At 42.4% G+C, this 14939-nt stretch overlaps 1 protein-coding gene across 4 annotated transcripts in view; it reads right to left on the bottom strand.

The window, feature by feature from the left end:
- The window catches only part of TNKS2 (tankyrase 2), a 299288-nt gene that overhangs the window by 261343 nt on the left and 23006 nt on the right, over nt 1-14939 (bottom strand). For all 4 annotated transcript variants that reach the window (XM_074959067.1, XM_074959066.1, XM_074959064.1 and 1 more), the window contains exons 10-16: nt 11206-11297; nt 11042-11120; nt 6315-6486; nt 5558-5637; nt 4913-5058; nt 2438-2603; nt 1847-2066 (exon numbers count right to left, since the gene is read on the bottom strand). In XM_074959067.1, coding sequence (XP_074815168.1) covers nt 1847-2066; nt 2438-2603; nt 4913-5058; nt 5558-5637; nt 6315-6486; nt 11042-11120; nt 11206-11297 — 955 coding nt within the window. The remainder of the gene's footprint in view (nt 1-1846; nt 2067-2437; nt 2604-4912; nt 5059-5557; nt 5638-6314; nt 6487-11041; nt 11121-11205; nt 11298-14939) is intronic.

Genomic DNA, 14939 nt, shown 5'->3' with positions numbered 1-14939 from the left:
GGGTCTGGCCTCCCCTCATATGAGCCGGGATAAGGGGGTGAGGCTTATCTTTCTAGGAGTGTCTGAGTCCCTCTGCCTACCACCCTTTATGCGATCTGGGGGCATCAGCCCCTCTGGGGTGTCAGAATTTCTCTCTCTAGCTGCCTCATGAAAGCTGGGATCTGGGGGACCTTGTCGGGATGGGGAGTAGGGGGGAGCGGGAGGTGCCAAAGACTTCTCCCTGCAAGCATCTGGGTGAGAAGCTGAGAACAGGCATACCAGGAGCATGTATCAAGAAGACACTGCATATCAAAGGCTCTCCAACACTGGGGGTCAAGGGAGGGGGAAATGGGAACATCCAAGGACATGAATGGAGCAGTTCATACATCTCAGAGCTATTGTAACACTTTATTCATCTCCATAAGGTGTTCTCATTCAGTTGAGACCATCACATTGAGATGAGTAGGTCACTTCACATCTCTCAGAGTCTCCTAGGCTTTCAGGATTATCCTGTCACAGAAGTACATTTCCTCTCTAATAAATCTAACCAAGGGCTTGTCTACACTACCAAGTTTAGTTGACAAAACTTATGACGACTTTTGGCTGTTGACATAAACAAAAATCGCCAAAGGGTGTTCACACTTGCTCCCTCTGTCGACAGATCATGTCCACATTGGGGACAACATCATCGACGGGTGAGCAATGCACTGTGGGTAAGTATCCCACAGTGCAGTGTTGTGGGAAGGAAGAGCTGATTCTCTCCAAGTTCTCCCACAGCCCCCTCAGCAGCTGAGGGCAGCATCATGAGTAGCTATGTGAGCTCTCCATGTTGAGGAATGGCAAAGAAGCACATCAGTCTGCCCCCCTCTTCCTGAAGCGGCAGAATGGGAGCATTCCAATTATTTGCTCTCTTTGTTCCCCAAATGGAGCAGCACACAGATACTTCCCCGAGCTTTGAAAGGGGAGGGGTGCGAGCCTGCAAGGCAGCAGAGATCAAAACATTGAGCAGAGCAATCAGGGCAGGCGTTGTGGGATACTGGTGGAAGACAGTTCTGTGAACAAAACCATCAGGAGTGTCTACACTGGCTCTTCATCGACAATAAAGGGAGGAGAAAAGACAAAAGTCTCTTGTAGGGGTGGAAGTTTTTTGTCGCCAAACCTGGGCATTTTTCGCAACAAAAGTCCCATTGTAGTATGTACGCTCTTGCTGTTTTGTCACCAAAAGGCAGTTTTTGGTGACAAAACTTGGTACTGAAGACAAGGCCCAAGTCAACTTAGGGCACATCTACACTAAAAACTTAAGTCAGGCTATGTGTTAGGTCAATTTATGGCCATCACATTAATTATGGTGGCTCACGTCCACACTACACCTCACCAGCAGCTCTTCCACCGACCAAAGAGGGGCAGTGGGGGGGGCTGGGGGTCTAGCTGCTCACCAAGGCTCTGAGCTCCCTGCTGTGAGCCTGGCTGTCCCCACTCCCTGCAGGGAGCAAGGCAGTTACCTCCGGCTCCCAGTGGGGGAGCTCTGCACCCAGAGCTCAGGACTCTGAGTGGGTCTCGCTGGAGCCCCCCCACCCCACCCCAGGGTGACAGCCCAAGCTGTGAGCAGCTATCTTGTTGATTTCATGGCTCCAGCATGGAGCCGTGAAATTCCCAACAGCCGATGTAAATAACCCACAGTGTCTACATGGACATTGCATCACCCTAACTACACAGACATAAGCCCTACAGCTCTCATGGAGATGAAGTTATTATGTCGGTGTAGTGGGGCACTTACATCGGTGGCAGCAAGGTTGTAGTGTGTACATTGACATAATTAGGTAAAATCTAAGTATGTACTAATTGTTTAGTATTTAACAGCACTAACCTGCTAAATGTAGTGGCGTTGAATGTCTTCCTTGTGTGTCACGACAATTTACATTGTCAGGTGAACAAAGCTTCTTTACTCGGGCCAAACAACCCTTCTTGGCAGCATCTAGCAAAGCTGCATCTCCTCTAAGTAGGTCTTGAATATCAGTATCACCATCTTTAACTAGATCCAAAGCAGTATTTCCATCTCTGTTCTTCTTTGTGGAGTCAGCACCATGCTGTAGCATATAAAAGGCCCAGAAGATATTAAGTACTCATCTCACTTTAAATATTGTCAAAAATGGAAATAATCAGAATAAGTACTTGTAGCTCTTAGATAGCTTATATACCCCATTGGTAATTTATTTCCATTCACATTCAACTTGTGTAGAGAAAAGCTATCATGTATTCCAAAGAATAAAAGTCCACACAATAGTGAGAGGAAGGACAGTGTACCCTTAAAAGCGTATTTCTTAATTTAATAACCATTGACTGGAAACCCGACCAGAAGAAAATCCAATTTCTTACAGAGCCCTACCCGACACTTCGGATTAAACACGACACACTTATTTCCATCAATTAACCTCCTCTCTATCAACCTGTAGAGTACCTGCAATAGAAGTTTGCAGATCTCGTATTTTCCTTTTGCTGCAGCTTCATGTAAGGGAGTGAATTTCCACAAATCAGCTACATTTACAACCGCACCGTGTTTAACAAGCAGTTCTGCTACTTCATAGTGACCATAGGAACAAGCATTGTGCAAAGGGACAAGACCTCTGAAAACAAGATTAAGCAAACTTCTCTTAATACATGCTACATTTTAGGTTTACATCATTCTGTCAAAAACAGCTCTAACTTTATTACACCATGAATATTCTACAACTTTTCTGAAAAAATCAGATTTTCTGAATTTCCAAAGAGAAATCAAGCCATTAAAATATGAAAAATAGGTAGTTACCTATATACTTAGAGATACTGTAAGACCAATATTTATTTTGCCATTGTGTACTGGTTTCCCTTGTGAATGCATATTTGTCTTCCAATGGCTTTAAATCTTTAACAATCCAATGCTAAAAAATGCTCATTACTTCTTTTGTCAACTAAAGTGGCCTTAATTTTATCAGTGAGGATAACTGTGAACATATGAACATAAGAAAGGCCATACTAGATCAGACCAATGGTCCATCTAGCTCAGTATCCTGTCTTCTGACAGTGGCCAATGCCAGGTACTTCAGAGGGAATGAACAGAACAGGTAATCATCAGGTGATCCATGCCCTGTTGCCCATTCCCAGCTTCTGGCAAACAGAGGCTAGGGACACTTCAGAGCATGGTTTTGCATCCCTGCCCATCCTGGCAAATAGCTATTGATGGATCTATCCTCCATGAACTTATCTAGTTCTTTTTTTAACCTTGTTATAGTCTTGGCCTTCACAATATCCTCTGGCAAAGAGTTCCACAGGTTGATTTGTGCGTTGTGTAAAGAAATACTTCCTTTTGTTTGTTTTAAACCTACTGCCTATTAATTTCATTTGCTGACCCCTAGTTCGTGTGTTACAAGAAGAATAAATAACACTTCCTTATTTACTTTCTTCACACCCATCATGATTTTATAGATCTCTATCATATCCCCCCCCGTCATCTCTTTTCCAAGCTGAAGAGTCCCCATCTTATTAATAAAAGGAGTACTTGTGGCACCTTAGAGACTAACCAATTTATTTGAGCATAAGCTTTCGAGAGCTACAGCTCACTTCATCTGATGAAGTGAGCTGTAGCTCACGAAAGCTTATGCTCAAATAAATTGGCTAGTCTCTAAGGTGCCACAAGTACTCCTTTTCTTTTTGCGAATACAGACCAACACGGCTGCTACTCTGAAACCCATCTTATTAATCTGTCTCATATGGAAGCTGTTCCATAGCCCTAATAATTTTCGTTTCCCTTTTCTGCACCTTTTTCGATTCCAGTGTATTTTTTTTAGATGGGACGACCAGATCAGCATGCAGTATTCAAGATGTGGGCGTACCATGGATTTATATAGAGGAAATATGATATTTTCTGTCTTCTTATCTAACAATGTTGGGAATCATTAGGAAAGGGATAGCTTTTTTGACTGCCATTGCACACTGAGTTGATGTTTTCAAACAACTATCCACAATGACTCCAAGATCTCTTTCTTGAGTGGTAACAGCTAATTTAGACCCCATCATTTTATATGTATAGTTGGGATTATGTTTTCCAATGTGCATTACTTTGCATCAACACTGATCTTGCCCAGTCACCCAGTATTGTGAGATCCCTTTGTAACTCTTTGCAGTCTGTCTGGGACTTAACTATCTTGAGTAGTTTCATATCATCTGCAAATTTTGCCACCTCACTGTTTACACCTTTTTCCAGATAATTTATGAATAAGTTGAACAGTACTGGTCCCAGTACTGATCCCTGGGGGACACCACTATTTACCTCTCTCCATTCTGAAAACTGACCATTTATTCCTACCCCTTGTTTCCTCTCTTAACCAGTTACTGACCCACGGGAGGACCTTCTCTTTTTCCCCATAACAGTTTACTATGCTTAAGAGCCTTAGGTGAGGGCCTTGTCAAAGGCTTTCTGAAAATCTAGGTACACTGGCTCACCCTTGCCCGCGTGCTTGTTGATTCCCTTCAAAGAATTCTAGTAGATTGGTGAGGCATGATTTCCCTTTACAAAAACCATGTTGATTCTTCACCAACAAATTGTGTTCATCTAAGTGTCTGATATTTCTGTTCTTTACTATAGCTTTGCTATAGTGTGATACTTCTGCTGATGTTTAAAATGCAAATTCTGTACTATATATACACATATCACTATTTCTCACTTGTGTGTTTTGACTGGCCTAAATTACATGATTCAGGTCTTGTAGACTATATAACGGGTATATTTTAAAGTCCTATAGCACTAGAGAGAGTGAGAATTTCTTATAGCATTATATAGGAAGGATTTTCCAAAGAAATATAAAGTATCTGAAGTAAGACAGAACACGAATCAGTCAGCAATATTCAAGGGCTCAGAACTATCACAAAACACAGACAACATCTTTTGAGTACTTACCCTTTATCTTTTGCATGAACATCAGCTCCATGCTGAAGAAGATACTCAACCACAGACACTCTGTTATATCCTGCAGCAAAGTGAAGTGGTGTGGACTGACGCCCTTCAATATCTCTGCAGTTCACACTCTGAATTGTACATAACTTCTGTGAAACAGACAAAACATACATTACTATACATTTAACAAAATACAAGCATGTAGACACTGTACATAAAATACTGTTCTGCATATCTGATTTGAAAAATTACCTCTATTTACCATAACCAGAAGATTTAATAATACTCATTATAATCTGTACATGACATTTAATTTGCCAATGAGTTTTTACATACAGGCTTTACTTTTCAGGGATCCTGTATCCCTGACAGCGCAAAGAGAATCACCCGTTTCCCTCTCTTTAAACCTGTAACTATTGTCAGTACTGTTTCTTTTCAATGAAGAACTGAATAGGACTCTTCAGAAAAATGGGCCAATATTACTCTTTAAATCTGACCTGGGGACTTTTGCACAATACGGGGGAATCAGGACCAGGATCATGAGTCTACAGCACTCAGACTGAGAAAGGCTCTCCCTCTTTTTAAGCAACATAAATATAGTTTGACAAAGTATGCACCCAAGTAAATATTAAAATTGCGTGTTCTTACTTTTACAGTATCCACATCTCCTGCCTTTGCAGCTTCCAGCAACTGTCGATCTGCATCTGAATTACTTAATGGGATGCCTTCTACAAAAGAAAATAGGGCTATAAAGAAAGTAATTGTTTGTATTTTTAGAGTTTATTTAACTAGAGAAACATTTAAGATCAGACTACTATATAGTACTTCAAGAGCTCCTCTTAAATAAATCAGGAAATTCTAGTCAATGTATGTCTTTTCATATAATCCCCAAAATTTAACCTGTGGTTATACCCTTGAATTCACAGGTTTCCAAAATTGTGTTAATTTACCCCTTGCATTGTCCTCAACTTTGGAATATTGCAGAACCAGTCAAACTTCCCTATTCAGTCTCTGAATTTCAATTATTCTAAAACGCTTATATGTTTAAGCTTATAAATTTATTATTCATGTTTTTTTTTCACTGAAAAAAATCTTCAAGCTATGTATATACTCTCTTACATCTGGCCACAAAGGCAAAACAAAAATAGCTAATATTGATGCTCACTTTTAGCTAATATTGATGCTCACTTTTAGCCTAAGAGATTTCTTTTCAGTGACTCTCCAAACTGACTGGAAGTGGCAGGTCTACTAAATATACAGGAGCAGTTAGCAGATGACAAGCATATAAAATATTTTTTTTGCTTGAGCTCAGTGCTATTCCTCAATGGCTGAGATGCAGCAAATGAAACAAAATATGACACCATTTTTTAAATGGACTTATATCCTAAACAAACAAACATAGTACCTTGTAGTAATTGTTGTACACTTTCATTCCCCATTTGTAAAGCTGTGAAACCCTGCAGTGACACAATTGAGGGATCACATCCAGAGCTCAACAACAATCTGCATGTCTGCAGATGGCCACAATGTGCAGCTCTATGCAGAGAAGTCTGACCAAGATTGTCCAATGCATTAACCTAAAGAGAACACAGAATCTTAAGAATGTAGTTTTACAGGATTTAAGAACATCAAGGACCTTATTTTCACAAATGACCAGGCAGAAGTTCACAATGAGCACTTATGTCAACAGATCTGACCCCTGGAACCGTGAAGGAGAATCTTGATTTTCACTTAAAAAAAAAAGTTTGTAACTCATTTCAATGCAAAGGTAACCTAGAAAATATGAAAAATGTAAGCCCGTCACTAATGATGAATACAACAAGCAGCTGGGCTTTTATTTTACAGCAAAAGGATAGCAGGGACCTAAGGATCCTACAGCCCTTAACTTCCAGTACATTTATTTTAAATGAATCAGTAAAGTTGGGGTTTTACCCAGAAAATTATTTCACTAACCCTCTCCAAAATCCTTAGGCAGTGCCTGTGCAAAGCAGTCAGATAATGATGGACACGAATAATTGGTAACTAGAGGTGTTGGCACAAGTTATTTTGCTGACCCTTCACCAAATCTTAAGGGCAGCTTTGCTTAACAATTTTAGCTCTCACTTGAGTTGGTACTGAGCCTGCTGCTAACCCAGGCAGTTGCTCTGCTAAGGGTGTGGCTGCCATTGCCACAGCAGCTGCTGTAAGAGGAACTCCCCTCCTTCATCTTACACCAGTACTGCCAGCGGCATGTGGAGAACACACTACTCAGTCTCCATATGTTTCTCCCCACCAACCACTCCAGTAGCACAAAAGGATGATTGATCAAGCTGCAACTGCACAGCTACTGCAACCTGCCAGTCCTCTCAGGGTATGTCTACACAGCAATGTAAGCCCAGGCCTGAGCTCAAGCCTGACTACCCTTGTGTCCACACACCAGTTGTGCTAACCTAGGATTCGGATCTAGAGTCCCAGGACCCTGCAGGGCTGGAGGGTCCGAGCCCTATTGCTTTCCTGCGTGCATGTGACCCTGGCTTAACTTGGGCCCTGTAAGTCCTCCAGATGTATCCCAGAGTTCCTGGTGGCAGAAGAGCTATTACTACCTGACCAACTGCATTCCCACTTCCTGCTCCAGCTCCTGCTCGCTGTTGCGTGGAAGAGCCTTGGCGCAGGAAGCAAAGCTGACAAGCGGGAGGAGGCTCCTGGCTGTTGGGGGTCATCCCTCCCCTGGCCTGTGGCCATGCTTAACCAGATCTGCCGCTCTGCCTCCCTGTAGGGCAGTCCCGGCTCCACTCTCTGGCAAGGATGCCCGAGAAGTGTGCGCTGTGAGGGGAGTGAGTGGAAGCCAGCCTCAAAACTCCCCCACACCCACCCAGGGATCCTTTTTTCCTGCCTCCCAGGGTGTGGCAGGGGCAGGGATAAGGGATCTCAGGGAAGTGCTGGAGCACACTGCACACTAGCCCTGGCGATGCACTTCACCACTTTGCAGTTGGCAGCAGCCAGGCTGTGATGTGTGCACATTTTTCCTCTGAAACCTTCTTAGGTCAAATATCAAAACAGACAAAAATAAACAGAAAACCAACCAAACAAAAACACCTTTGTTGAACATCCGATTTTAAAAATTAAGAATTTCAAAGTTTCATTTTGAAAGACCTGGGCAGTGATGTCCTAATTATCCTGAGAACAGGTGCAAATGGGCATTTTCCTGCCCATGTGACTCAGCCTAGAGGTAGAAAGCCCAATTCTCAGATTAGATGATAGTTCAGTATAAAGCCCTTCTCAAACTACAGTCATTCTCCTGAGACAGGCAGCAAAGGAGCTAGTTATGAAGTTTATGTACTCATGTGCTCCTTATGGGCACCTGAGTTCCATCAATGGTACCACTACAGTTAGGAAACAGGGTGGGCAGTAGTGTTTCCCACAGTGCAACACATTCGTGGGGCTAGTGTCAACACTGGGGAGTGGGGCGCTAGGCACTCTGGAATAGGATTACTTTGACTCAGATCTGTGCACTGCAGTGTGGATGCCAGAGCCCTAGGTTTGAGCACAGGTCAGAAAATTCTAGCCCTAGGGTTAAAATACAGTATTAACACTCAAGTCAGGGTTCTCTGACAGGGGTCAGCTGACTCTAGTCCCACTAACCCATAGGATTACACGGCTATGCAGACATACCCTTAGCTTCAACATGGAGTTTAAAGAGCCAGTAGCAAGAGTTCTGCTTCAACCAACATCATGCAAGGGAAGCCTGTTTTCCTTCCCTTCCATATTAGCCAAAGTAGACTAGACAACCTAAAGATACACAAGGCACACATTCCCTGAATGACTACCCTGCCCACCACAAAGGGGGACCCACTCTTCACCTGTTTGCCCCATAGCTAGAAGCCTCAATATGACACACTGCTTCTAGGTAGGGGAGCCACCTAGAGAGTGCTCTGTGACATGCTAGGGAGGAATAAACACGGTGGGTTAAGAGTTATTATGGAAGAAGGCTTAGAGTAGCAATTCCCACTCCACGTGGCAAATAGCATTACCATTCTCAGTTAAATGAACTAACAGTTAAAAAAGGAACACAAAATATCTAGTCTGCTCTTGAACACAGCATCTAGGATAGAAGAGGATGCATTTTTCTTTGAAGTGCAGCATCTAACAACAGGTCTTGGCAAGTACCACAGGTTCAAAAGGCAAATCTGCTTTTTTAATACAAGTCCAGTGAGACTGAAGGTACGTTAGACCACTAAAACATGGCCTAGAATGCATTAGAAATGACTTGAAAAAGGGAACTGTGAAAATTCTCAACTGCAGTAATACTGCGTGAGACAAACTTTCATTCCTATTACTCTGCATATTGGGACATATTCAGTATGTTACTGAAGTTTAAGGAATTTAACGGCATATTGCGCTGCATTAGTAGGAGCATTGCCAGCAGATTGAGGGAAGTGATTATTCCCCTCTATCCAGTTTTGGGCGCCCCACTACAGAAAGGATGTGGACAAATTGGAGAGAGTCCAGCAGCAGGCAATGAAAATGAGTAGGGGGCTGGGGCACAAGACTTATGAAGAGGGCTTATTTAGTCTGCAGAAGAGAAGAGTGAGGGGAGATTTGATAGCAGCCTTCAACTACCTGAAGGGGAGTTCCAAAAGAGGATGGAGCTAGGTTGTTCTCAGTGGTGGCAGATGACAGAACAAGGAGCAATGGTCTCAAGTTGCAGTGGGGGAGGTCTAGGTTGGATGTTAGGAAAAACTATTTCACTAAGGGGGTGGTGAAACACTGAAACGGGTTACCTAGGGAGGCGGTGGAATCTCCATCCTTAAGAGGTTTTCAAGGCCTAGCTTAACAAAGCCCTGGCTGGGATGATTTAGTTGGGGTTGGTCCTGCTTTGAACAGGGATTTGGACTGGATGACCTCCTGAAGTTTCTTCCAACACTAATCTTCTATGAAAGTTTTGAAAGTTTGTTACACTTTTAAACTACTTTTACTGAGGAACCAAAAGCCAATTTCAAAAGACATTTGTGACAAATAATTAACTATGACAGTTAAACCTACTGCTTGTGAGAGTTACAGTCAGAGCTTGAGGGGGGAGGAGCCTGGGTCTCATTTATGATCTTATACATTATCCCCACCCTCCTCATGTCACTGTAACTACTAAACAAGACGTACAGAACAGCTTTGTCTATATCAGCTAATATTGGCCATTCTGACTTGAGAACCTCTGGATTTTTCTAATAACTAAAAAGAAAAGGAGTACTTGTGGCACCTTAGAGACTAACAAATTTATTTGAGCATAAGCTTTCGTGAGCTACAGCTCACTTCATCGGCATCGAATGAAGTGAGCTGTAGCTCAGGAAAGCTTATGCTCAAATAAATTTGTTAGTCTCTAAGGTGCCACAAGTACTCCTTTTCTTTTTGCGAATACAAACTAACACGGCTGCTACTCTGAAACCTCTAATAACTAAGTCATTCAGTAACTCAACCCTACAACAAGTAGCTTTCTATTCTCTAGACTTCTCTGTTTCTCTCAATGGCCATGTCAGAAGCCATATAGCAGTCAGCCTGTAATCAAGTTCCAAAAATCAGAATCCTGAGTCTTTATTTTAGCAGTCTTGTTCAATGTGATTACATTAAGTGGCACGCCCTATTTCCATACTTCCTCTATGTGAAAACCTGACCAAAATGCGGTGCATTATAGCAGCTGTGCAACATTATGATTTGATCTTAATTATTGCCAGTGACATCATTTAAATTTTTCTCCATTTTATCTTTTCAAATTTAAGCCCCAGATCTCTTACATACTATTTTTCTAACTAGTTTATCTGCCTCCTCACTTGTTGTGTTTTTGCAAAACACTTTCACAATTCTACTGCTTGTAATTAAGCACCAAATACATCTTTTTTCTGTACTTAGTGAAAGTAGTAGAAATTAGTAAAACTACACTGTTTTCTCTTTTAAAACTTGACAAAATGTATGAAGTCGATATACACAGTTCTATACAAGTGTGTATATCATCTCTCTGTCTTGCATATGTAAACATGTATACTTACAAAAACTAATTCTATGCACAATGCTGAATTTACAACTGCAGTCTGTCAACTTTGTGCTACAATGTTACATCTTATAGATAATTCTAGCCAAAGAAATACAGGAAGTAATTCGTACCTTAGCTTCATGCTTCACAACAACTTCAACAACATCATTATGAGCTTTTTCTGATGCCACATGGAGAGGTGTCAAGAAGCTTTATTAAAAAATAAAAATTACAATTAAGTTGTATGCTATAAAATTATCCTGAACACTTAATAGCATCCATCAGTAGCACTCACTCTTTTGTCTTTTCATTGATGTTGGCTCCTTTTCTCAGAAGTAATTCACAGACTTGCTTTCTCTTGGGATACAGAGATGCAGCAGCACAGTGCTAAATATTTCAAAATTGCAGCATTAATAATGCTCTCGTTATATACAGCATTTTATTAGTTGCTAATGACTGGCAAACTAAAGCAAGATCCTGTATCAGGAATTGCTAGAACAGACCCATGCAGAGTATTATTAATTTCAATGGGACCTACATATGGGTTCAGGGATTTGCACCATAGTTTTCCAACACAACATTTAACTAAATTTCTAACACTAAAAGTCAGAGATTCTAAGGCCAGAAGGGCTATCTACTCTGAACTCGCTATAATATAATAATGTTGGGGAAATTAATGAACACAGAACCAGTAAATTGAAAAACAGGTAGATAACATGTTCTATATTTCCTTTATTAGCTTAATACAATTGCAATTAGACAAACTGGGTAACAAGAAGTTACATTTGAGAAGAGAAAATATCTTAAGGATAGAGTCCTCTCTCACCAGTGGAAAACATGCGATACTGCAAATCTACTGTTGATACATGAGTTTGGGAGCAACGCTTTTAAAGTGGGAGACATTATCCTGTAATAATGTCCTATTACAATGCCATGATTTCTGTCCAACTAAATGGCTGATGAAGACTGTCACTGTACCTCGGGGATGTTACTGCAATAATAGAATAATTATTATTATATGATTGTCCTTCTATGCTTAGATTAGCTTGGAGAACAGTCCTACTGATTACTTCAATCACAGAGCAGCCTTCAATACTTCTAAGCTTACATAGTATCTTACTCCTGAGGGATTTAGTAATTAATATATTAATAATTAGAGGCATAGGTTCTAGAAATGGCACATAAATACATGAAAGGTATATGAGCACTTAGATGAAACTGATTCAAAGTGCTTTAAAACAAGGAATTTAGGCCCATTTTTAAAGGTATTCAGGTGTTGCTGTGCTCAGAGTTGCAACACCTAACAGATCTACAAGCCTAAGTCTCATATTCAAAAGAGATTTAGGAGCCAAAATCCCATTGATGGCCAAAGAGTTTTTGGCTCCTAAGTGACTAAATCCCTTTTGAACAGGAGACTTAGGTGCTGCAACGCTGAGCACAGCAATGTCTAAATATCTGGGCCTTAGTCTCAATATTCATAGTAAAGCAAATATCTCCATTTTACAGACGAGGAAATAGGCAGAGAGCGATTAAGTGACTTGCTTAATGTCACATGGGCATCTGGACCAGAGGGAACAGAACAAAAATTTCTGGACTTCCCACCCTACATCTTACCTTTAGATCACCTGTACTCCTACACCCCAACAATTAACCACAAGCTGGTCTGTCTCCATCTTAACAGTTCCAGAATAGAAAATTATAACTACCAACCTGGAGTTGAGATGTGTGTGGTCTATAACTATCAAAGAGCTATGTTTGTATGTCTGATTGATAACCTATAAAAAGAATACCAAGACTGATACCAAGCCAAAGAAAAACCAACTAAAAACGCTAATATTAGTGTATGGGAGAAGATTCTCAGTATAGCCCACTTAACTGAGGTGGACAAAGTTTGGTATAACAGTGCCTAGGACAGGGGTCTCAAACTCAAATGACCACATGAGTACTAGTGCATTGGCCCAAGGGCCACATCACTGACACCCCACCCTTGCTGTCCCCGGCCCCAGCCCCACTCCACCCCTTCCATGAGGCCCCGCCCCGCCCCACCTCTTCCCTGCCCCCATTCCAACCCCTTCCCCGAAGTCTCCACCCCAACCCCGCCCCCCTCCCTGCCCCTAGGGGGAGCAGGAGGGGTGCAGGGTGTGGTGGGGGCTCAGGGCAGGAAGTTGAGGTGCAGGAGGTGTGCAGGGTGCAGCAGGAGGCTCAGGGCAGGGAGTTGGGATGTGAGGTGCAGGAGGGGTGCAGGGGGCTGCAGGCAGGGGTGCAGGAGTGCGGGGTGTGGCAGGAGGCTCAGGGCAGGGAGTTGGGGTGTGGGGTGCAGGAGGGGTGCGGGCTCCGGCCCTGCGCCACTTATCTAGAGCAGCTCCCGTGCGCACCGGGGCCAGGGCAGGCTTGCTGCCTGCTCGCCCTGGCCCCGCGCCTCTCTGCTTTGCTCCAGTCCAGGAAGCTGCCAGAACCACATCCCGCTGGGGGGAGGGGCCGCGCTGCGGCACACAGCTCTGTGTGCTGCTCTTGCTGCTCCTCCAGCTACCTCCCCCGAAGCTCCCACTGGCTGCGGTTCCCTGTTCCCGGCCAATGGGAGCTGCTGGGGGGTGGGGGGGTGAGGCGTGTTTGCCTGGAAGCGAGAGTAACACACTGAGCCCCCTGCCCCATCCCAGGGCCACAGGGGCATGGTTCCGGCTGCTTCAGGGAACGGTGTGGGATTCGCGGTGAAACGGGGTACGCAGAGGTGCACGTGGGGGGGGGGGCGCCTCAGCGGGCCGCACAAAAGAACCTTGCGGGCCTCATGTTTGAGACCCCTGACCTAGGACTTTAAGAATCTTGAAATCTATGTTAATTACAAGGATGGATCAATAATTTGTACATATTGGATGAAATCCTGGCCTCAATGAAATCAATGAGAGTTTTGCCATTGACTTCAATGGAGCCAGGATTTTACCCATTTTATTTCTTTGATTTGAGAATCAGTACAGTGAGAGCAGTTTTAGGTTTGAAGGTTGAATTTATAAAATTACTCAAATAGCTAGCAACAAAATTTAATTAATTATTATTTATATAACTATATTAGGAAATCTAGTTTCAGGCTCTTAACACTTGCATAGATTTACTAGACTAAATTCATCCCTGGTACAAGAAAAACAGCAAGGGAATTACATTAGTTGAATCTGGACCATGTAATCCAGTATTTCTGGAAACAACTCTTTTCAGGAACTGTAACTAGGTCATACCTAGGACCCTACTAAATTTCAAATTTCATGGTCATACGATTTAAAAAATTGTCAATTTCTTGATTTCAGATATTTATATAGGCAGTGCAGAAGTAAGGGTGGCAATACCAAGACCCCCCCCTAAAATAACCTTGTGACTCACCCTGCCCTGCAACCCCTTTTTAGGTCAGGACCCCTTTGAGAAACGTTGGCCTCCCCTGTGAAATCTGTATAATATAGGGTAAAAGCACACAAAAGACCAGATTTCATGGTCCATGACACATTTTTCATGGCCATGAATTTTGTACCATGGGCCGTATAAAGGATATTACACAATACCATTTTCTGTTTTCTTTCCTCATCTCCCTTTCCTTTTACTTTGTTTGCCATTTCCTCTCTGTCTCCCTCAACATATAATAACTATCAGAATAAAGTAATCAAGAGCAAGAGAGTGGGAATCAAGCATGAGTTTGTAATGATCAAGCCACACAAATCTGATTTATTTTAACAATTACTAAAATTACTAGATGAAGGTGCCAAACACTTTTCATATGGATAGAAAACTGGTTGGATTCTAAGCAAAACAAAATTAGGATAAATGGCTGTGTCAGGAATACAGGCAGAGAGAAAGCTGCCTACTGCAGTGCTGCAGCAGTTGGCATTAGACTGAGCTTATCTTTATTCTTTCAACTCACTGATGAAACATTCATATGAAATTACACTGAAAAGTGAAACGAACACATACAAGGATAGAACTACAAAAGCCATTTGAAGAGATTAGAAATAGGAGCACACAGTAAGTGTGGTTCAACCTGAAAAAAAT

The sequence above is a fragment of the Natator depressus genome, chromosome 7, assembly GCF_965152275.1.
Source record: "Natator depressus isolate rNatDep1 chromosome 7, rNatDep2.hap1, whole genome shotgun sequence".
In the NCBI taxonomy this organism is placed as follows: Eukaryota; Metazoa; Chordata; order Testudines; family Cheloniidae; genus Natator; species Natator depressus.
The sequence above is the reverse complement of the archived record's forward strand: the minus strand, read 5'-3'. Positions and strand labels throughout refer to the sequence as shown.